The sequence below is a fragment of the Thalassophryne amazonica genome, chromosome 7, assembly GCF_902500255.1.
Source record: "Thalassophryne amazonica chromosome 7, fThaAma1.1, whole genome shotgun sequence".
Taxonomy (NCBI): domain Eukaryota; kingdom Metazoa; phylum Chordata; class Actinopteri; order Batrachoidiformes; family Batrachoididae; genus Thalassophryne; species Thalassophryne amazonica.
The window spans coordinates 80,417,160-80,441,598 of NC_047109.1; the positions used below are offsets into that span (position 1 = coordinate 80,417,160).

The window sequence follows — 24,439 nt, forward strand, 5'->3', positions numbered from 1 at the left end:
TGCGGGTACTAGACTGGCCTGCCTGCAATCCAGACCTGTCACCCACTGAAAATGTGTGGTACATTATGAAGCACAAAATATAACAACAGAGACCCCGGACTGTTGAACAACTGAAGTCGTACATCAAGCAAGAATGGGAAAGAATTCCACCTACAAAGCTTCAACAATTAGTGTCCTCAGTTCCAAAACGCTTATTGAGTGTTGTTAGAAGGAAAGGTGATGTAACACAGTGTTAAACATACAACTGTCCCAGCTTTTTTGAAACATGTTTCAGGCATCCATTTCAAAATGAGCAAATATTTTCACATAAACAATAAAGTTTATCAGTTTGAACATTAAATATCTTGTCTTTGTGGTGTATTCAATTGAATATAGGTTGAAGAGGATTTGCAAATCATTATATTCTGTTTTTATTTACATTTTACACAACGTCCCAACCTCATTGGAATTGGGGTTGTACCTCAAGATTGTTTCAGCTCTAATAAAACTAAAGCTTAATATCATATATTGGAAGTTATTTTCAAAATGCTCCATTGCAATGTCTCACATTCACATGCACTTTCTTCTCCTCCTTATTGCTCAAGGAGATTTGAGCACAAAAGTTTGAAATGAACTACCAACCCTGCAGTTACCAGACAAATGGTTCTTTCATCTGAGGCGCATTTGCACGGCGTATTTGCATTAGGAAATCTGCGTGTGGCTGTGACACTCCAGTTCTGCCAAAGGAGGGTTACACTTGCCAGATATTTGAAGTTGATTGCAGTGTCTGCTGATTGAGTGGACTGGGACCATGGAGATGAAGTGTCTTGTCCAAGGACACAGACAGGTACCATGACAAGGAATCAAACCAAGGGTACCCCGACATAGCAGTAAGTTGCAGTAAGCAGTAGGCCCTGAGGCACGAGTGCTTATCCCCAGATTCTGGAGCAAAAAGCAGATGAGAGGCTATGACACCCCTGGAACAGGACACCAGTCTGACACACATTACTTCCCCAGCAATATTTCCAGCTGTGTGAACTGACAAGATGCAGCTAAAATGACTTGTCCAACAACACAGACAAATAGCGTAACTGGGATTCGAAGGCCTTACGTCTTCATGTTGGTAGCGTAATGGCCCAGTTACACGGCATACAACGATTCTGATCGAAGGGAAAAAAGTAAAAAAAAAAAAAAAAAAACAATTCGTTGAGAAAAGGTGGACGAACGAGCGTTGTCACTGAATAGCCTGCAAATCAAGAGTGTAAAAGGGACAAATAGGAACGAAACAAAACCGAAGCTAACGTTGATCTCGACGCTTTAAACAAAACCTGCCTGGAGCCACTGCTGGAGCAGTGTGTGTCTGCATCTCTGCATTCCAGGACTCGGTGCTGGGACGTAGCTGCAGCTCCTCCACAAAAGCTCTCAAAAAACGGCTTTTGTACTGTGTGAAAACATTCAGCTGGTTAAACAAAGTCAAATGAAAGGCTAACGTTACAAAAACTAAGCACCCGATAAGAAACCGTCAAGAACAACAGCAAAACGAAATACGGACAAATTGAGGTTTTCCTTGCCCTTCGTTCAAATTTTTCGACAGTTTAAAATTCCTGAGGAAGCGACCGTTGCGGGAACAAAGCTGAGCAAAGGTTAAACAATGCCAACAAATGTCAGCAAAAGTCCAGATTTCTTGTTTCATTAGGGCTTTTTTGCCCTTCATTAAGTGTTGTGTGACTAACTCCTATTCCACGCTGTCATTTAAAATGACAAGACAATTTAAATATACTTTAAATATATTTGGCACAGGTTTGGCAAAGTTTGTCAGAAATTCTGTTTGGAAACATTTATAGAGTTTTTTCAAATAAACATCATTCCACATTTTGCCAGTGTACCTTATTGACCTAATTATGGATGTGGTGACTTATAGATTAGGGAACAGTTAGTTCCTGTGCTGCAGGCATTTTGCAGATGATATTGTGTTGTGCAACACCAGGAAGGAAGACATAGACATGAACCTAGGAAAATGATAGAGGATTAGAGATTAATAGTACAATGAGAAGTGAGCGTCCCAGGGAGAAATTTGGAACATCCATCCATCCATCCATTTTCTTCCGCTTTATCCGGAGTCGGGTCGCAGAGGCAGCAGCTCAAGCAAAGCCGCCCAGACCTCCCGATCCACACACACCTCCTCCAGCTCCTCCGGGGGAACCCCAAGGCATTCCCAAGCCAGCTGAGAGACGTAGTCCCTCCAGCGTGTCCTGGGTCTTCCCTGGGGCCTCCTCCCAATGGGACGTGCCCGGAACACCTCTCCAGCGAGGCGTCCAGGGGGCAGCCGGAAAAGATGCCCGAGCCACCTCAACTGACTCCTTTCGATGTGGAGGAGCAGCGGCTCGACTCCGAGTTCCTCCCGAGTGACCGAGCTCCTCACCCTATCTCTAAGGGAGCTCCCAGCCACCCTGCGGAGGAAACTCATCTCGGCCGCTTGTACTCGCGATCTCGTTCTTTTGGTCATGAGCCAAATCTCATGACCATAGGTGAGGATCCGAACGTAGATCGATCAGTAAATTGAGAGCTTTGCCCCCCTACTCATCTCTCTCTTCACCACGACGGTCCGATACAGCGACCACATCACTGCAGATGCTGCACCGATCCGTCTGTTGATCTCACGCTCCATCCGTCCCTCACTCGTGAACAAGACCCTGAGATACTTAAACTCCTCCACTTGAGGCAAGGACACTCCACCGACCTGAAGAGGGCAAAGCACCTTTTTCCGGTTGAGAACCATGGCCTCAGCTTTGGGGGTGCTGATTTTCATCCCGGACGCTTCACACTCGGCTGCAAACCGCCCCAGTGCATGCTGAAGGTCCTGATTTGACGAAGCTAACAGAACCACATCGTCCGCAAACAGCAAAGACGAGATTCTGTGGTTCCCAAACCAGACCCCCTCTACACCCTGGCTGCGCCTAGAAATTCTGTCCATAAAAATAATGAACAGAACCGGTGACAAAGGGCAGCCCTGGCGGAGGCCAACGTGCATTGGAAACAGGTTTGACTTACAACCGGCAATGCGAACCAAGCTCCTGCTGCGGTCGTACAGGGACCGGATAACCCTTAGCAAAGGACCCCGGACCCCGTACTCCCGGAGCACTCCCCACAATGCATTTAAATTGTGATAGTTCAGTGATAGCTAAATATGTAGAATTGGGTGTAGTTTGAACGGAACAGTTGGAAAAGGGTATCAGGAGTGTTTTGTAATTGACGAATAAAGGCAAGTGTGAAGGATGACAAAAGACTGGAAAAACCAGGACTGATGTATGGGTCCAAGACATAGACAGTGAGACCTCAGGAGAAGATACATATGGCAGGAATGAAACTAGTGATGGGTGGAGTTACAGTGTTGGACAGAATAAGAAATAAGAGAATAAGAAGTAAAACAAAAGTCTAAGAGATACTGATCTGTTCTGTCCATTGTGCTATGGTGACGCTTTTGCCAACATACAGTATATGAGATTAATATAAGGTTAGAGTGGAAATACAAGGGGAGGTGGGGGTGGAAGAACAAAGGTGAACTTGAATGAAAATAGACTGAGTGAGGTGACAAGAAGTCCATATCCGATATACAAGATAGACGACCAGGTTCTGGTGCACGTTTCATTCATATTTGTATTTTATCAGTTTTGTTGTTCAAAAGTAAATCAAATTTTGTGTTTTTTTTCTCCCAGCAGTGGTATGACCACTACCTCCAGTGGAACCAAACAGAGTATCCTGGAGTGAAGAATCTCCGTTTCACTCCTGATCAGGTTTGGACCCCTGATATTCTGCTTTACAACAGGTATGTTACACTCAACCACACCCAAGAGTTCATATATGTAAATACTTGTGTTTGTAAGCTAATGCTTTTACTTTGCTGAACTCCACCAGTGCTCATGACAAATTTGATGCCACTTTCAAGACGAATGTACTGGTTAACTCCAGCGGCTTCTGTGAATATCTGCCTCCAGGTAGGATTTCATTTATCATGATCTTTTTGTTCAGGACAGACTATGATGCTGACCTTGTCTTCAAGAGGCTTCGCTGGCTTTGCTAAGGAGAAAAGGTGGACTGACTTTTACTTCATAGAAGATCCTTGTGCAGTCAATGGACATTCAGACTTAGTACTTAATTTGTTGTGTGAAATGCCAGAGTGTCTGTGTTTGAAATTGTACTGGATTAAAAAAAAACTAAATTTCACGCTTTTGATGACTTCCTGGCCTCGACCATCCGAAGTGTATCTGAGTGCGGTGAAAATGTTGAACTTGTCGACATTCATGCATCTCTGCAGTGACATTCTTTTCTGGATCCTCAACCACTGTGAAAGCACTCACAGAGGTTTCTCTTATGGTGCACCTGTTCTGTGGAATGATCTCCCCGCATCAATAAAACAGTCGGATTCTGTAGAGACTTTCAAGTCCTGACATAAGACATTTATTTTCCCTTTCATATGGCTACCATACTGGTACGGTATGGAATATGCTTTCTACCCTTTTAAATTCATTTTATTATCAAACAGAGCAGGTCGCTGCCTCAACTTTATCTAAAGTCTGGGTCTGTTAGTGAAGCTTAGGGTTAGTGGCCGGTGATCACCTTAGTATTTCTTCTGTTTTTCTTGTCACTTAATGCTGCCAAATTATACCTTATTTGCAGTGGTGGGCACACTTTCGATAACCCGATAACAGATAATTATCGAAGATAATGTTTTCATTATCGGATTATCTTTTTATATTACTTTAAAAACCATTATCGGATCAATTATCTTCCGATTAATTTCTGTCCGATAACTTTTAAACCAATGAACAAAGTAAACAATGCTGAACAGCGACAAGCATTGTTAAAATTTAAAATCAGTTCAGCACCCACCTGTTAAAAGTTTTGTAACAGACGCACAGTTATAACTTCTGTAAACAGAAGAGAACTGCTTGTATAAAAAGCGTCTGAATCCTCTGCAGACAAAGGAGAAACGATAAAAAAAACAAAATACATTTCCTTTAACACCATACCGATATGCTGGCAATATCACCTAAGTCATCCAGAGGCATACATTTTTAACTTATGGTTCAAATTTTAACCAAACTAATTTTGGACAAGTTATTTAAAATTACTGTCATGTCTGAAGTTTTAGAAAGTGAAAATATCAGCTATATGTTTTAGTTTTAAAGTAATGTGCTAATTTTTAAGGTTTTGTGAGCACATGCTGTGCCCCGCAGTGCATTATGGGTACGATGATGTAATCTCAGTACGTCAGGACAGGACAAATGCATTTCAGACACTCTGTTCAGGCTCCATGGACAACAGCATTAAACTCTAGTGCCTAAAACTCTCTTGAATATATTCTCTGCATTTATAGACATTGGTTTGGTATTTGCGTTTGTTAAATTCCACGCATTTTAAATGTAGCAGACAGGGATTTTCTGGAATTTTGTTTTCAAGGCCTCTACTGTCATCTACTGGCCAGTAGTGTTCATGGCAGTATTCGCCCTAAGTACTAAGCGTCTGGGAACCAGTAGATGGCAGTGTTCTATTTATTTTGACCCCGGTTATATCAGATGATTGTCAAATCAACTTTTTTTGGCTTTGCAAATGGCGTTTTTTTTTTTTTTTTTTTTTTTTTACAAATGAAGTTTAAAAACAAAACAAAACAACAGCATAATAATAATAATAATAATAATAATAATAATAATAATAACATTACAAGTCAGCTCTGCAGTGTTTGCACAGGCACAGTGCAAGTGTTTGGATGCTTGTAGATTTTCAGCAGCAGGAAACCCTCACGATGGCCGACCACAATAATATATCAAACAGGTTTGATTCTCATTCGACCATACGATCGGCGATCAGGAGGTGGTCGTCAGATGTTGACCGCAGCTTGATACTCCACGTACACTACACGATGCAGGACACACGATTAACCTGAAACTCGGTCCAAAAAATTCCTGCATGAAAAAACCTCATACAACATCATAAAACGTGCGCACATTCTCTCCACATGCAAAACATTTTGCAATGACACTTGCAGGGCTCCGTAAAAATGCCTGTTTTTACAAATAAGAAAATGGAATATTTTACAAAAGCACATTTATCTTTAAACACCAACACACGACAGACGTCACATTAACGTGTTGGTTTACATAATGAATGACTGAACCAATCAGTGTTTAGCAGAGGCACTTTTACCCAGAATCCTTAGCGATCTGTCTGTTTGTTACAAAACCTCAGAATTAGTGCATTATTCAACATTAAAAGATATATGTTATATTTTAACTTTGTACAAATGACAGAATTGACATTAATGGAGTTATTCTATCGGTATTAATGTTATTTATAAATCAAAACCATAACTCAGCATGACTTTATTTTTCAAGACCACCGCCTGACCGGAGCATTGTAATTAATAAAGAGCTGGCCTTATGGCTGCTCTCGTGGTGCCTCTGTGCTGGGAGTACTGTAGTAAGCAAGAGCTTCTAGCAGGGGCAGAATGTTGAAAGAAAAAGTGTGGTCTCATTGTTTGGGTTTGTTGTTACTTTTAATATTACTAGATGCTATTAAATTTGTTTAACTAGTAGTTGTACAAGTACCAGAGACAATATGTGAATTTATCGGTTATCTGTAACTTCCGATACATTTTTGGGTGGTTTATTGTTTTATCTTTACCGAAGATAACTTTTCAGTTAGCTGATTATCTGTTATCGAAGTTAGTTTTTTGGTTATCTGTGCCCACCACTGCTTATTTGTTGTCTTTCTGCTGCCTGATTCTAATTTTTCTTTCTGTCTGAGGTGTGGCTCCATTCAGAAGTGGGAATGGGTGTCTTCTTCTGCAATGGTCATGAAATAGATGGGATCTGTGGACCCAACTCCCCCCCCCTCCCCCCAAGCCAGCCTCCCGTCCTGGACACCAGCATGGACTCCCAAAATTTCCTGTTTATTTTTATTGTCAGTTGTGTCTGTAGCATGGCCCAAGCAGAGGGTCACCCATTTGAGTCTGGTCTGCTTGAGGTTTCTTCCTCAAATCATCAGAGGGAGTTTTTTCCTTACCACTGTCACCCATGTGCTTAGAGGTTGGTGAGGTTAGACCTTACTTGTGTGAAGTGCCTTGAAATAAATGAAATGAGAGATAAGAACCACTGAGATTGAACTCTGGATATTACTGCTGCTTACGCAAAAAGACAGACGGAGAGTGACTGAACCACAAACTCACAAAAGTCTAAATGATAAAAGGCACTGATCAGTATTTTCTGAATGATATGGGGGGAGCATAAATGGGGACGGGCTTGCATAGGGTTGTGGGGGACCATGTATGTAGGGTGCATGTAGGGTGTGTGTGTGTGTGTGTGTCAATTGAAATATTTAATGTCTACTTATCAATTATTGTCTTACTCAATCTTCACCCGGGTGAAGCCAGGTACCCCTGCTATGCTCCCCTCATTACATCTTAGGATGACCTGATGTGAATTAGATATTTCATTTCCTTTCATTGTAGACTGTTAACTTTTCCCCCTGTGTTCCAAGGAATATTTGTTAGCACATGCAGTGTGGATGTGCGTTGGTTTCCATTTGACATCCAGCGCTGTGAGCTGAAGTTTGGCTCATGGACATTTGACGGCTGGCTGTTGGACCTCCAGATGAAGGAGGCGGATGTGTCCGGATACATGCCCAATGGAGAATGGGACCTCCTGGGTAATAAACAATGCTGCATAAGTACCACCATCCATGGAAGATGTAATTGGCATCAATCAGAAACTGTAACTAACTTAAAAGATTTAGATATATAGCTGGATGTTCGATTTGTGTTCTTTAGAAATGTTTTATTGAGTGAAAATATAGCAGCTTTGAATAGTTATTATGTATTCATGATGCACGCTGGTGCAAAGCGGCAACAATCTTTGAGTGACCACACATGCTTGTTCATAAGCTCATTAATTTTCATGAAGTGAGATATGCATTCTACAAGTTGTTTCAGCTATTTTTCTTTCGAAAACACTCAAACCTGATCCATTTCCATTTCACAGCATTTTATGGTCCATTTCCATCACAAGCAGTCATTTTCCACCCTTAGAAAAATATTGGAAGAACATTTCCTTCATTATTCATATGTAGTCTAAAAACGTCTATGTATACTTTTTACTATCATAATGTAGTCATTGCTGTGTCTTTCTTTTTTTTCTTCGGTCATTGCTGTGTATTTCTTTTTTCCTTCGGTTATTGCTGTGTCTTTTTTCTTCGGTCATTGCTGTGTCCTTTTTTTTCCCTTCGGTCATTGCTGTGTGCTTCTTTTTTCTTCGTCATTGCTGTGTCTTTTTCTCTTCGGTCATTGCTGTGTCCTTCTTTTTTCTTCGTCATTGCTGTGTCTTTTTCTCTTCGGTCATTGCTGTGTCCTTTTTTCTTCGTCATTGCTGTGTGCTTCTTTTTTCTTCGTCACTGCTGTGTCTTTTTTTCTCTTCAGTCATTGCTGTGTCTTTTTTTTCTCTTCGGTCATTGCTGTGTATTTCTTTTTTTCCTTCGGTTATTGCTGTGTCTTTTTTCTTCGGTCATTGCTGTGTCCTTTTTTTTCCTTTTGGTCATTGCTGTGTGCTTCTTTTTCTTCGTCATTGCTGTGTCTTTCTTTCTCTTCGGTCACTGCTGTGTCCTTTTTTCTTTGTCATTGCTGTGTTCTTTTTTCTTCGTCATTGCTGTCTCTTTTTTTCTTCTGTCATTGCTGTGTCCTTTTTTCATTCGGTCATTGCTGTGTCCTTTTTTTTCCCTTCTGTCATTGCTGTGTCCTTTTTTCCTTCGGTCATTGCTGTGTCTTTCTTTTTCTTCAGTCATTGCTGTGTCCTTTTTTTCTTTTGGTCATTGCTGTCTTTCATTTTCTTCAGTCATTGCTGTGTCCTTTTTTCTTCAGTCATTGCTGTATCCTTTTTTTTCTTCGGTCATTGCTGTGTCTTTATTTTTCTTCACTCATTGCTGTGTCTTTCTTTTTCTTCAGTCATTGCTGTGTCCTTTTTTTTCTTCGGTCATTGCTGTGTCTTTCTTTTTCTTCACTCATTGCCGTGTCTTTCTTTTTCTTCAGTCATTGCTGTGTCTTTCTTTTTCTTCTTCGGTCATTGCTGTGTATTTCTTTTTTCCTTCGGTTATTGCTGTGTCTTTTTTCTTTGGTCATTGCTGTGTCCTTTTTTTCCCTTCGGTCATTGCTGTGTGCTCCTTTTTTCTTCGTCATTGCTGTGTCTTTCTTTCTCTTCGGTCACTGCTGTGTCCTTTTTTCTTCGTCATTGCTGTGTCATTTTTTTCTTCTGTCATTGCTGTGTCCTTTTTTCATTCGGTCATTGCTGTGTCCTTTTTTCATTTGGTCATTGCTGTGTCCTTTTTTCATCCGGTCATTGCTGTGTCCTTTTTTTTCCTTCTGTCATTGCTGTGTCCTTTTTTCATTTGGTCATTGCTGTGTCCTTTTTTTTTGTTCTTCGGTCATTGCTGTGTTCTTTCTTTTTCTTCAGTCATTGCTGTGTCCTTTTTTCCCTTCGGTCATTGCTGTGTCTTTCTTTTTCTTCAGTCATTGCTGTGTCTTTTTTTTTTCTTCTGTCATTGCTGTGTCTTTCTTTTTTTCTTCGGTCATTGCTGTGTCCTTTTTTCTTCTGTCATTGCTGTGTCCTTTTTTTTTTACTTCAGTCATTGCTGTGTCTTTTTTTTTTCTCTTTGGTCATTGCTGTGTCTTTCTTTTTTCTCTTCAGTCATTGCTGTGTCTTTCTTTGTTTTCTTCGGTCATTGCTGTGTCCTTTTTTTTCTTCTGTCATTGCTGTGTCTTTCTTTTTTTTCTTCTGTCATTGCTGTGTCCTTTTTTTTCTTCGGTCATTGCTGTGTCTTTCTTTTTCTTCACTCATTGCTGTGTCTTTCTTTTTCTTCAGTCATTGCTGTGTCCTTTTTTTTCTTCGGTCATTGCTGTGTCTTTCTTTTTCTTCACTCATTGCCGTGTCTTTCTTTTTCTTCAGTCATTGCCGTGTCTTTCTTTTTCTTCAGTCATTGCTGTGTCCTTTTTTTTCTTCGGTCATTGCCGTGTCTTTCTTTTTCTTCACTCATTGCCGTGTCTTTCTTTTTCTTCAGTCATTGCTGTGTCCTTTTTTTCTTCGGTCATTGCTGTGTCTTTCTTTTTCTTCACTCATTGACGTGTCTTTCTTTTTCTTCACTCATTGCCGTGTCCTTTTTTTTCTTCACTCATTGCTGTGTCTTTCTTTTTCTTCAGTCATTGCTGTGTCCTTTTTTTTCTTCGGTCATTGCTGTGTCCTTTTTTTTCTTCGGTCATTGCTGTGTCTTTCTTTTTCTTCACTCATTGCTGTGTTTTTTCTTCCTCCATTCTCTCAGGGGTTCCTGGAGATCGTCACGAGGTTTTCTATGACTGCTGTGCAGAGCCGTACCCTGATGTTACCTTTGTTGTGACCTTACGAAGGAGGACCCTTTTCTATGCGCTCAACCTCCTTATCCCCTGTGTGCTCCTTTCCTCCATGACCCTCCTGGTCTTCTTGCTGCCTGCCAACTCCGGGGAGAAGATCAGCCTGGGTGAGGACAAAGGAAATGTCAACAAAACACATTCTAATCTGCCTGTTCTTTAAATTACTCATTGCTGGAACATGCAGTTGATGAAAACCAGGTTTGAGAAGGAACTCACACTACCAAAGGGAGGGGAGGAGATCAGAGAGTAAAATCAAATTAGTTTTCCAGGGCAGATAGTGAGAGAGATGACTGCTGAGAGAAGTCAAGAGCAGCATACCAAATTCAACATTTCACAAAGTCTGTGTTCTTGAATTTTCTCCTCCTTTTTTTCCTGTGTAACCCATGACTTCCTGCTGTTCTCTGTTTGCCTCCAGGCATCACGGTTCTCCTCTCGCTGACTGTCTTCATGTTGATGGTTGCAGAGATAATGCCTACCACTTCAGATTCTGTTCCACTCATAGGTCAGCTGCTTCTTGTGTTTGTTCAGAGGTACAGCTGTGGTCAGAATTACAAGCACTCCGATATTTTAAGTACATATTTTAAAATATGTTCAGAAATAAATGCAAACAAATCACTTTTGGAACTTATTTTATTCCAAAGTTATTGAACAGAAACAAAAAAATAAAATGTTTTTATGAAGTGAAAAAATATACGTATAGCTATAAACTACATGCTGGGCATGATCTGTTGTTGTGACTTGAGAAGCTACACGTAGTGCAACTTGACTGCTGCATCACCAGTCACAGCTTCATGCTGGAGTGGGCCAAGCAAGGATTTTTTTTATAAGAAACTCATCAAATCTAGGCTTCAGTCTGCCATGTGCCTTTTGCAAACTGTAGCTGACATTTCATGTTTTTTTTTAACAACGTCCTTTTTTTTGCCACTCCACCACGAAGCTGTAATACTGATTATGCAACATTCAAAAGCTGCACAATGCATAGCTTCTCCAATCACACCCACAGAAGCCTAGAACTCTTTAAAAGTCAGGGGTGTCTTGATGGCTTCCCTCATTAGTCTCCTTTTTGCACAGTCACTCGGTTTTTGGGAAATGCTTCCTCCAGACAGAATACCACACAGTACTGCACTGTTTTTATTTCTTAATGATTGATGGGCGGCACAGTGGATAAGTGGCTAGCACTGTTTCTTCACAGCAAGAAGGTCATGGGATTGCTCCCCACCTGGTCCTTTCTGTGTGGAGTTTGTATGTTCTCTCTGAAAAGACATGCAGGTTAGATGATTTGGTGCCTCTAAAGTGACAGTAAGCATCTCTCTCTCTCTCTCTCTCTGTGTGTGTGTGTGTGTGTGTGTGTGTGTGTGTGTGTGTGTGTGTGTGTGTGTGTGTGTGTGTGTGTGTGTGTCTGTCTACAGTTGTGCGTAAAAGTTTGGGCACCCCTGATGATTTCCATGATTTTTCTTTATAAATCATTGGTTGTTTGGATCAGAAATTTCAGTTAAATATATCATATAGCTGACAAACACACTGATATTTGAGAAGTGAAATGAAGTTTATAGGATTTAGAGAAAGTGTGCAATAATTCTTTAAACAAAAGGCAGGTGCATACAGTGAGGAAAATAAGTATTTGAACACCATCCGATTTTGCAAGTTTTCCCACTTAGAAATCATGGAGGGGTCTAAAATTTTCATCTTAGGTGCATGTCCACTGTGAGAGACATAATCTAAAAAAAAAAAAAAAAAATCCGGAAATCACAATGTATGATTTTTTAAATAATTTATTTGTATGTTACTGCTGCAAATAAGTATTTGAACACCTACCAACCAGCAAGAATTCTGGCTCACACAGACCTGTTAATTTTTCTTTAAGAAGCCCTCTTATTCTGCACTCTTTACCTGTATTAATTGCACCTGTTTGAACTTGTTACCTGTATAAAAGACACCTGTTCACACACTCAATCAATCACACTCCAACCTGTCCACCATAGCCAAGACCAAAGAGCTGTCTAAGGACACCAGGGACAAAACTGTAGACCTGCACAAGGCTGGGATGGACTACAGGACAACAGGCAAGCAGCTTGGTAGAAGACAACAACTGTTATGATTATTTATTAGAAAGTGGAAGAAACACGAGATGACTGTCAATCTCCCTCGGTCTGGGATTCCACGCAAGATCTCACTTTGTGGGGTAAGGATGATTCAGAGAAAGCTCAGAGCTACACAGGAGGACCTACTGAAGAGAGCTGGAACGACAGTCACAAAGATTACATTAGTAACACATGATGCTGTCATGGTTTAAAATCGGGCGGGGCATCAAGGTCCCCCTGCTCAAGCCAGCACATGTCCAGGCCTGTTTGAAGTTCACCAGTGACCATCTGGATGATCCAGAGGAGGCATGGGAGAAGGTCATGTGGTCAGATGAGACCAGAATAGAGCTTTTTGGAATCAACTCCACTTACCATGTTTAGAGGATGAGAACAACCTCAAGAAAACCATCCCAACTGTGAAGCATGGGGGTGGAAACATCATACTCTGGGGGTGCTCTTCTGCAAAGGGGACAGGACGACTGCACCGTATTGAAGGAAGGATGGATGGGGTCATGTATTGCAAGATTTTTGGCAAACAACATCCTTCCCTCAGTAAGAGCATTGAAGATGGGTCATGGCTGGGTCTTCCAGCATGACAATGACCCTAAACACACAGCCAGGGCAACTAAAGAGGGGCTCCGTAAGAAGCATTTCAAGGTCCTGGAGTGGCCTGGCCAGTCTCCAGACCTGAACTCAATAGAAAATCTTTGGAGGGAGCTGAAACTCCAAACCTGAAAGATCTAGTGAAGATCTGTGTGGAGGAGTGGACCAAAATCCCTGCTGCAGTGTGTGCATACCTGGTGAAAAACTACAGGAAACGTTTGACCTCTATAATTGCAAACAAAGGCTATTGTATCAAATATTAACATTGATTTTCACAGGTGTTCAAATACTTATTTGCAGCAGTAACATACAAAAAATCATACATTGTGATTTCCGGATTTTTTTTTTTTTAGATTATGTCTCTCACAGTGGACATGCACCTAAGATGAAAATTTCAGACCCCTCCATGATTTCTAAGTGGGAGAACTTGCAAAATCGCAGCATGTTCAAATACTTATTTTCCTCACTGTAAATTTGGGCACCCCAACAGAAAAAAATACATCAATATTGAGTAGATCCTCCTTTTGGAGAAATAACAGCCTCTAAACACTTCCTATAGCTTCCAATGAGAGTCTGGATTCTGGTTGAAGGTATTCTTCTTTACAAAACATCTCAGGTTTGTTGGTTTCCGAGCATGGACAGCCCGCTTAAAATCACACCACAGATTTTCAATAATATTCAGGTCTGGGGACTGAGATGCCCATTCCAGAATGTTGATCCTCTTGTTCTCCTGTTCCTCTGCATGAATGCCTTAGTAGATTTTGAGCAGTGTTTAGGGTCGTTGTCTTGTTGAAAGATCCAGCCCTGCACAACTTCAACTTTGTCACTGATTCATGAACATTGTTCTCAAGAATCTGCTGATATTGACTGGAATCCATGTGACCCTCAACTTTAACAAGATTCCCAGTACCTGCACTGGCCACACAGCCACACAGCATGATGGAACCACCTCCAAATTTTACTGTAGGTAGCAAGTGTTTTTCTTAGAATGCTGTGTTCTTTTTCAGCCATGCATACAGCCCCTTGTTATATCCAAATAACTCAATTTTAGTTTCATCAGTCCACAGCACCTTATTCCAAAATGAAGCTGGCTTGTCCAAATGTGCTTTAGCATACCTCAAGCGACTCTGTTTGTGGTGTGTATGCAGAAAAGGCTTCCTCTGCATTACTCTCTCATCCAGCATCTCCTTGTGCAAAGTGTGCTGTATAGTTGAACGATGCACAGAGACACTATCTGCAGCAAGATCATGTTGTAGGTCTTTGGAGCAGGTCTGTAGGGTGACTGACTGTTATCACCATCCTTCGCTTCAACTTATCTGAGATTTTTTCTTGGCCTGCCACTTCGGCCCTTAACTAGTACTGTGCCTGCGGTCATCCATTTCCTCACTATGTTCCTCACAGTGGAAACTGACAGCTGAAATCTCTGAGATAGCTTTTTGTATCCTTCCTCTTAACCATGATGTTAAACTTTGTTTTCAGAAGCAAAAAAGAAAGAGACCCGTACAGCCAGTCAGCTCCCAAGCAAACCTTTAATGCAGCACCAAAAGAAAGTGTGACGTTTCGGGCCTTGCCCTTCTTCAGACATAATTATCATGTCAGGATGCACCTGTATATAAACGCACAATGATTAGCAACATGTGTTGCCAATCATTCTTACCCTCTACACACAATCAAACAGGGTACATGCTGAATTAATGTTCCACTTCAATACCATTAAAATATCTATTGCATATGAAAAAAGACAAATTTCACTGCAGTTTAAATCCAATAAATTACATGACAAAAAACACCAATTTAATACTTAAAAAGTCTATTACCTTTGAAAGGGCCCTAATCCATTGCCAAATGGGCCAGAACTACCTATAGGCAAAATTTATAACACTCTACACCATTTAAAAATGACATGATTAAATTATTTAATAAATTCATATATTTTGACTAAAAATGGATATCTCTATAATTCCATAAAACTCAATTAAGTCCATAAAAGGCATGATAATAAAGAATGAAGAGTGGACCTAAGCCACTAAGTAGTTGTGGCCATGCCATTGTGCCCAATGTAATTTTACATATACAACTCAATCATTTTTACATCCCAGAACTGGCAAAGTCTTTAAAATTCGTGGCACTATTTCATGCAACACTGCTAATGTTATTTACATGTTAAATTGCCCTTGTGGCCTAGCCTATACTGGCAAGACAACAAGACCTCTTAAAATTAGAATATCAGAACACAGATCTAATATTCGGAAAAAAGATAAGAAAAGTTCAGTGGCCATTCATTTCACACAGGCTCAACATAATGTAAGTACATTGAGATTTATTGGGATAGAACAAGTAAAATTGACGAACCGTGGTGGTGATATTAATCAAAATTTACTTAAAAGAGAAAGTTATTGGATCTACACGCTGGACACTCTCAATCCTAAAGGACTTAATGAGGATTTTGACATCAGACCTTTTTTGTGATTCTTTTTTGTAGCTTTGTCATCATGAATATTTATGTAGTTGTTTTTATGCGATCTTTTCCCTGTTGTCTATTTCTATGTTTATATCGATTCAATTCTAGTATTGTGTTGTTTGCACTATTTGGATGCACCTGTTTGCTTTTTCTTTTGGCTTGTACCTTCTTTTTGGTTTATTTATTATTAGTTGTCCACAGTATTCTAGGATGGTGTACACCTGATGCTCACATTGTAAAAGGCATACAACATGTCAGTTTTGTTTGTTTGATGCTGTGGTACTATGCAGAGGGATTGATCGGTTAGTGGCTTAGGTCCACTCTTCATTCTTTATTATCATGCCTTTTATGGACTTAATTGAGTTTTATGGAATTATAGAGATATCCATTTTTAATCGAAATGTATGAATTTATTAAATAATTTAATCATGTCATTTTTAAATGGTGTAGAGTGTTATACATTTTGCCTATAGGTAGTTCTGGCCCATTTGGCAATGGATTAGGGCCCTTTCAAAGGTAATAGACTTTTTAAGTATTAAATTGGCGTTTTTTGTCATGTAATTTATTGGATTTAAACCGCAGTGAAATTTGTCTTTTTTTCATATGCAATAGATATTTTAATGGTATTGAAGTGGAACATTGATTCAGCATGTACCCTGTTTGATTGTGTGTAGAGGGTAAGAATGATTGGCAACACATGTTGCTAATCATTGTGCGTTTATATACAGGTGCATCCTGACATGATAATTATGTCTGAAGAAGGGCGAGGCCCGAAACGTCACACTTTCTTTTGGTGCTGCATTAAAGGTTTGCTTGGGAGCTGACTGGCTGTGCGGGTCTCTTTCTTTTTTGCTTTTGATGCTATTTTTTGACCCTGCACGCCAATATAGTTTGTGATGTGCGTGTCATTTCATGAAATTTGTTTTCAGGTCATATGAGAGTTGTTTAGAGGCTCCCATGTTGCCACTCATTAGAAGAGATGCAAAGAGGGGAAACATTTGCAAATGGCCACCTTAAATATCCTTTCATATGATTGGATTCACCTGTGTAAAGAGGTCAAGGGTCATTGAGCTTACAAACCAATTTTGTGTTCCAATAATTAGTGCTAAATATATTAAAATCAATAAAATGACAAGGGTGGCCAAATTTATGCACCTGCCCAATTTTGTTTAAATAATTATTGCACACTTTCTGTAAATACTAGAAACGTCATTTTACTTTTCAAATATCAGCATGTTCATCTGCTATATGATATATTTAACTGAAATTTCTGATCCAGACAACCAATGATTTATAAAGGAAAATCATGAAAATTACCAGGGGTGCCCAAACGTTTGCATACAACTGTATATGTGGCCCTGTGATAGAATGGTGTCCTGTCCAGGGTGTACCCTGCCTCACACCCTGTGACTACTGAGATAGGCTCCAGCCCCCTGTGACCCTTGGCTGGAGTAGGTGAGTATAGAATATGGATGATGTGAATGAAGTCAAAGATACACACACAGAGTGATTTGGACATGGTAACCCAGTCTCATGGCAGTTTGTGATGGCATTAAGAAAAGACAATTAATCTATGAGTTTGTGCCCCCGTCACAAATTTATTTTGTGATGGGGGCAAGAAATGCTGGGTGACCGGTTAGGTGGGTTGGGGGGGGGGTCCTGGTTAGGGTTGAGGGAAGAGACACTTGCGTTATGGTTATGGTTAGAGTATGGAGAAGGGGGGAGGATTATAAACAGTAAAATGAAAAAAACATGTCACAAAAAGCGCCCCACTTTCATAATGGCTTGGATAAAAAAAGCGTGAGACTGGGCTGTTAATGTATCCATCCCCTGATGTGTAAAGAAAATGAGGTGTAAAAGTGATAATTTAGGATAATTTCATCAAAGGATGCCAATAAGTGTCCATCATACATTTTCTATGTATATTTTTATTTCTCTTCATAGAAGTATTTGTTTTATTGTTTCTGTTCAATAACTTTTGAATAAAAAAAATCATGATACAAAATTGGTTTGTTTGCATTTATTTCTAATCCAATTTTAAAATGTGTACTTAAAATATAGGGGTGCTGGTAATTCTCAGCATTACTGTCTTGGTAGATTTTGGGTGGACTGTTACTGTTTGTAACACTGGCATCCATCCATCTAGCCTTCTTTCCTTCCATCCATTCATCTCCAAACATATATTGTGAGTAAAAGTGGCCCTGTTTTGTCTGTCTCAGGTCAGTACTTTGCAAGCACCATGGTGATTGTAGGGATGTCAGTCGTAGCAACAGTTACTGTCCTTCAGTTCCATCACCACAACCCCAATAGTGGGCACATGCCACGCTGGGTAAGTCGGCTTGTTCTTGTGTCTGTGATTTGTGAGTAAAAAACTGTGTACATTTCTCTCCTTTCCTTGTATCAGGGTTTGTGTTTGTCCTTGTTTCGTAGGTGCACTTGGTTCTTCTGCAGTGGGTTCCTTGGTTCCTGCGGATGAAGCGTCCTGGAGAGGGCTCAGATTGTAGTCTTTCCCAAAACCAGACAGAGTCTCAAAGCAAATCCCTCTCCTCTCCAACCACCACTGTCACTACCAGAACCATCCTGACCCCAGTGCCCTCCATCCTCCCCCAGAGCCTCACCTCCATGCGGACCACTCTGTCCCAACTCAGCAATCCTCTGTTACACCCGCAAGCTCATCAGTCAAACTCCCAGACTGTTTTCCTCCCCAAACCCAGCCATGGAGACTCCAGCTCCAATCCACACCCTCAGTCCAACGGTCATCTGCCTTATATGTGCTTCCAGACTGCTGCAGAACTGGAACCAGTCCAGTGGAGGAGAACCATCAGCTACGGGAGGGGAAACGGTGGAGTAGGTGTAGATGTGGGAGACATAGAGGAAGAAGAAGCAGGAGATACTCCTATCCATCTTCACCTCCCACCCAACAAGTTTGGGAGCCCCTCAGAAGAGGCTCCCCTCTCCACAGATCGTGACCCTTCAACCACATCCTCTCCTCCCTTCGCTTTAGAAGACGACACTGGAGGTGGGAGAGCGGCTGCCGTGAACGCCCGCAGCAGTGCACCTCCACCCACAGCTGCAGACAGCCAGCTGCAGGCTTTACTGTCAGAGGTGCAGTTTTTAGTGGAACGTGTACGCGAGCAGGACCGCCAACTGAGCATGGCTGAGCAGTGGCAGTTTGCCGCCACTGTCATCGACCGCCTCTGTCTGGTTGGATTCAGTGTTTTCAACATCATCTGTACCATCGCCATCCTCATGGCTGCACCCAATTTTGGAGAAGCGCTGTCAAAAGATTTTCTCTGAAAGGGCAAAGGTGACACTGTTCAAAACAACGCCGAGAACAATTTGCTGAAAGCACAATTGTCTTGACTGACACTGGGACATAAAACGAGCCGGAGTGACCAGTGGAATATATTGAAATGTTTTCTTGAACGCGACAGTGCAGATGTACATGACGTGAATATGCACCTTCAGACTCACTCATTCTTCTTTTTATTCTTTCATTGATATTCAGGTGATGACTTGAGGGACAATCTGACAAAACAAGTGTTTTTTTTTTATTTTTTTTAAACAGTTGTGGGAATGATAGCATGATAGGGAAAATAATTCATTACCAGATTTAATGTCAGCATAAAGGGAAGCAAAAACAATTTGATTTCTTTGCCATCCAAAGATGCAACATGAAGATGCTCAGTAGAAAACAAACACACACTAGCAGACCTTTTGTATGTAAAGTTTTCATCACATAAAACTGACATTAATAAAACTCAATTCAACTCTATTTTCTGTAATTTTATTATTTTATAGGCAAATTCCTCAGATCCCACAGTTTGGTTACCAATGAAGTGGTTTCTTTACAAAGAGTAAAAAGTTAACATTTTCTCAAGGCTTTCTTTAAATGCTATATTATCCACCTTTGGAGAAGTCACTAGAGTTCACACTAGGACGGTCACTAACCACTATTTTTCCATCAGTTAAAATCTGTTGAGTATTTTGCTTATTACTCCATTAATCTAAACGATTAATTTTCCTCAAAACTGCGGCTTCAGTAGCTACATTCAAATGAAGTGTGTCAAGATTTCTTAGTCTAACGGTTAGTGGCACAGTTTTGAATGATTAAAAAAAAAAAATTCTGCCACTTTTCCGGATCCAGTGTCGCCGACAGAACTCTTGCCCCTAAAAATCGGTCCCCCTGCCTTCACTGCACCTTCACTGTGCATGCATGGCTCCAGTCATCATCTGTCTCAGCGACAGATATCTGAAGCTTTTGTTCAACAATCATTTCCACATAAATTCAGCATTATTTCATAATGAAAGACGGGGCGTGATCAGAGCACGACAGCAACATGTCTGAGACTGACTCTCTGAGTCTGACTCTCTGCACCCAAAGTGATCAAAGGGAATAATGTGATTATTAAACATCAGATGACAAAGTAAAACCTCTTAAATCATTCTAAAGTCAGTTTTAAGCAGAAACGAGGCAATAATCAGTGAATCGCTGCTGACGCTCCGAAATGACATAAGCACAGCAGCCCGTCAGACTCAGATTGTGGAAATGATTGTTGTACAAAAGCTTCAGATATTTGTCACTGAGACAGATGATGACTGGAGTGCAGTTTTAAGCATAAACGAGATGATAATCGATGAATTGCAGCTGACACTCCAAAATGATGCTGCGCAGTGAAGGCAGGGCGGACCGATTTTTAGGGGGGACCGTTCGGTTGGCGACACTGGGTCACAGTAGCAGAGGAATATCATCGGCCATGCCCTCTGTCCCCTCCTGAAGGATCCCTGGGTGTTTTTAAGCCAGCTGGGACACATTTTGGATAATTTATTACTGATAAATCATTCATTCTCGTGTCTGCTAGTTTCTTCTTTATGTGCATTTTTGCAAAAGGTGCTGTGGGAAGTCAGAAAAAAGTTGTCTTCACATTTCCTAAAGTTGCCTAAGAATGGTAACTGCTGACGCTCACTATTGAAACCACTGATTTAATATTAATAAATGAATAGACAGTTTCTTCTCCATTTCTGGCAGTTCATTATCCAGAATATGGGATAGTTAGTCCATCTCTGCTGCTGCAGCCAAGTTCTTTTTCTTTTTTAAAAATGGAGTGAGCCAACAAGTGACCAGAGCTAAAAAACATCACGTCACCTCACACATGCAGTAATGCAGCAATGACGTTGTGGCATTTAGTCAGAACATTTATTTGAACTGAAGGAAACTGAAAGAGGTAAATTCATAATAAAAAAAAACCCGACACATTGATTAAAACTATAAACTATTGATGTTAACGCATTTTCAGCATCAATGTAATTAATTACATCAACTAATTGCTAGCCCTATAGGGGAGGTGATGGTCTAGTGGTTAAGGTGTTGGGCTTGAGACCAGAAGATCCTCGGTTCAAATCCCAGCCTGACTGGAAAATCACTAAGGGCCCTTGGGCAAGGTCTTTAATCCCCTATTGCTCCCGGTGTGTAGTGCGCGCCTGGGGTGAATGTGAGGCATAATTTCTAAAGCGCTTTGAGCGTCTGATACAGATGGAAACGCACAATGTAAATGCAGTCCATTTACCTATATCTCTCTCTCTCTCTCTCACACACACACACACACACACACACACACACACACACACACACACACACACACACACACACACACACCGATGTCACTGTGCTGCCATCCAAGGAGTTCAATTGCATAATTGGGAATCGAATCAGTGGTTCACATTCAGGTTGGAACGACTAATGAAAATCATTAATCAACTTTGTCGGGTACAATTAATCACTGACTAGCTGACTAGTTGGTGACTAAATTTGACATTGAATGAATTAAGCCAATTTTGAATCTTCATGGTGAAACTCAAATGTAACTTTTTTAAACAAATATAAGAACAAAATCATCAATACAAAAAATAGACCTTGCCATGCAAAAGTATTCGGTCCCTTGGTATTTCACACATTTTAATTTGTTCATGCCATTTCAAATGCCAAAAATAAATCAGGGTTCTCAATATAAAAATGTCTAAAATGATCTACCCTAAACTCAAACTCAAAGCAAATCTCTGCAATCTTTGGCTGTGATTGGAGAAATTGTGCATAGTGCATGTTTTGCATTTTGTATTCCCAGTTATACAGCCTCATGATGAAGTGGTGTAGGGGAGGATTTTCTTAAAAACAAGACCTAAAAGTTCAGCTACAATTTGCCAGAAGGTACATCTGAGATGCAAACCTAGATTTGATGTTTTAGTGAAAGAAAACCTTTCTCTGCTCCACTTCATCATGAAGCTGGAGCATGATACAAAATGCAAACCATGCACTGACTAATAAAAAATAGTCGTCTTGTCGGATGTTAGCTAGTTGCAGTCAACTATTACGACTGGTCGTCCCATCCCTAGTTCACATTGAGTATAAATTCTGTCAAGCTCAGAGTAGAATCCTGGACAAAGTCCTCTTGTTTCTGGTGATGGGCGACATGAATGTGTACTCTTTCAGTCTTTTGTCATAAAGTGGACCATTTTTGTCCTTCTGTGATGCTATTATTAAAGCTCAGACAGAACCTGTGATGCAGAAACAAGGACTGTCAGTTCAGGCTATTTTTAAAGTCATAATGGAGAAACTCAGACATGCACTGACTGAAGACAGCAGGTGGTAGCAGTGTGGGACACCTGGAAACGTCCACAAAGCTCTAAACTCTGTAAAACAAACTCTCAAGATATGTATCTTATTTTTCTGTTGTCTCGTTCGCCTCCTATACATCAAATGTCAACAAAGGCAGAGAGAGAGGACAACAGGGGTCAACGGAGGAAAAGGGTCAGACAGAGTGAAAGGATGGAGGTAATGATGCATGTAGTCATAAAGAGGGGTTAGAAGAGGCAGAAAGAAATGTGGGGAGGGTGTTATTCAGAGGGATTCACACAGGATGTGCTGAGACAGCAAACTGAGGTCAATAAAATTTTTAACTGATTGCTAATTAATGAAAAATGGAGGGTGGGGGGGTGATGCTGCTGTTGCTGCTGAACTTACAGGTGACTGGACATATTCCGATTAGATTGTCTTTATTAAAAGGTGACTTGCCAAACATCATCTTGTATCTAATGAATGATAATGACAGTATTGGATTTGACTAATATGTCTTTTGGCAGAGTTATCCTCATACTTCAAATCCCAAAGCTCTTGAGCTGGCAACATTCTCACTCTGAGTGCATGAGATTGCACAGACTGTGCAGTTCCACATCTTACTGAGTGCCTTTATTTCAGAGCGCTGAGATGTGATACTGCACAATAAATCCTGCTCCTCCTGCAGTGACTCACTCACCCACCTGCTCTGTATCCACAGCTCCAGCAGATCTGTTTGCTCAGACAGCAGGCAAACTCCTGGAGCAAAGGAGGGAAGTGCAGTGAGCAGGACAGCAGGGGGCAGACAAGCATGACTTTGGTGTCAGGAAGCCTCTGCAGTCTGGGCTGCAGTTGACACACAAATTTGCACACCTCACAAAAATACAGACCCACTCACACAAAACAAATTAAGGACCCTGCTGCAGCTCTGACGAGCTGTGATGTGTTTTAAAGCAAGTAACAATTTTGCTGCGAATGGAGTTTCTGTGATGGACAATGCACTTCAGTTTCTTTAGAACCTTTTTTGAATGAAAACTACCATCTAGTGGGTTCAGAACAAACACCAAATCCTTCATGAGGTTTTGTTTGGCCATCACTACCTCATTGAGGAATGTTATGCAAGGTCTGTTTGGGGCATTTTGTCATGTGTAACTGGTCAACATTTTATTTAATACTGATTTGTTACTGTGTGTTGCCATTTTTGTCAGATTTTCCAAGATAAAGTAAAATTTCATTTTTCATTACAATACAGCTGTTTTCAACTTAATTTTCCAGAGCACCTTACATGCACCTGGTCTCTTTCCTTTGAAATATTGTTTTTTTTTTTAGCCACTGAGCTCAAGACTTAAGAAACTACAGAAACATCTGACATGGCCTCAATGTTGTAGCTGATGTTCCCTCACAATCCAAGTGATATTTCTCCCTAAGTAATCAGTCATTTGACATAAAATCATTTAAACTACACAATCCTCCAAAGAGAACTAGTACCAAAGACATGCAGTCATGGCCTTAGGTCACTGGTTAGAGATCTGTGATCTATCTACATATACTAAATAAAGCTATTACCAAGATAGACTCCAACACTGAAATTTTATACATTAGTGTTTAACATTTAACCTGTCACCAGCATCATCTTACTTTTTTTTTTTTTAGTTCTTTACATCTTAAGCTAGACATCAAAATTTGCGTCATCAGGATCAAGACAACACAAACTTGGCAGCATGTGAAAAATAGGTTGTCATCAAATTTCCAGATGGTGCTCACTGACAACACTGACATCAGCATTACGAATGAACACATTTGCTTATGAGGCTCATCTCAGTGAAAAAGTAAGAAATCTTGGTGTGATATTTGAGCGTTTTTTTCCTTTCACTTGCATATTTGAGAAATTACGTGGTGGCACTGGTTCATGTGATGGACTGTCCTGGAACTGATTATCATAATCAGTGTTTAATATAATGGTCTTGAAACTGTGCAAAATTCAGCTGCTGGGGGAAAAAAAAAAAAAAAAATCAAGAAATTTGATATTTCACCAATATTAACTTTAGGTAATTATTTACTTGTAAATCTGAGATAACATTTGAATGTTTTGTTGCCAATATCGGCATTGCACTTTCTTACTTCACAGAGGTTGTTGAGCTGTACGTATCGTGCAGTGCTTTGCATTCATAATATGTAGTTTCACTGTCCTAAAGGTGTAAAGGTAGTCAGCAGGCCAACCCTGCTTTTCATATTACGGTATTTTTTTTCTCTGAAAT

At 40.5% G+C, this 24,439-nt stretch overlaps 1 protein-coding gene across 1 annotated transcript in view; it reads left to right on the forward strand.

Moving 5' to 3' along the window:
* LOC117514339 (neuronal acetylcholine receptor subunit alpha-7-like) overlaps positions 1–19,281 on the forward strand; it is a 33,222-nt gene extending 13,941 nt beyond the window's left edge. The window contains exons 4-10 of the mRNA XM_034174743.1: positions 3,696–3,805; positions 3,895–3,974; positions 7,516–7,683; positions 10,339–10,533; positions 10,842–10,928; positions 17,791–17,900; positions 18,002–19,281. Coding sequence (XP_034030634.1) covers positions 3,696–3,805; positions 3,895–3,974; positions 7,516–7,683; positions 10,339–10,533; positions 10,842–10,928; positions 17,791–17,900; positions 18,002–18,868 — 1,617 coding nt within the window. The 3' untranslated portion in view covers positions 18,869–19,281. The remainder of the gene's footprint in view (positions 1–3,695; positions 3,806–3,894; positions 3,975–7,515; positions 7,684–10,338; positions 10,534–10,841; positions 10,929–17,790; positions 17,901–18,001) is intronic.
* The last annotated feature ends 5,158 nt before the right edge of the window (positions 19,282–24,439 follow it).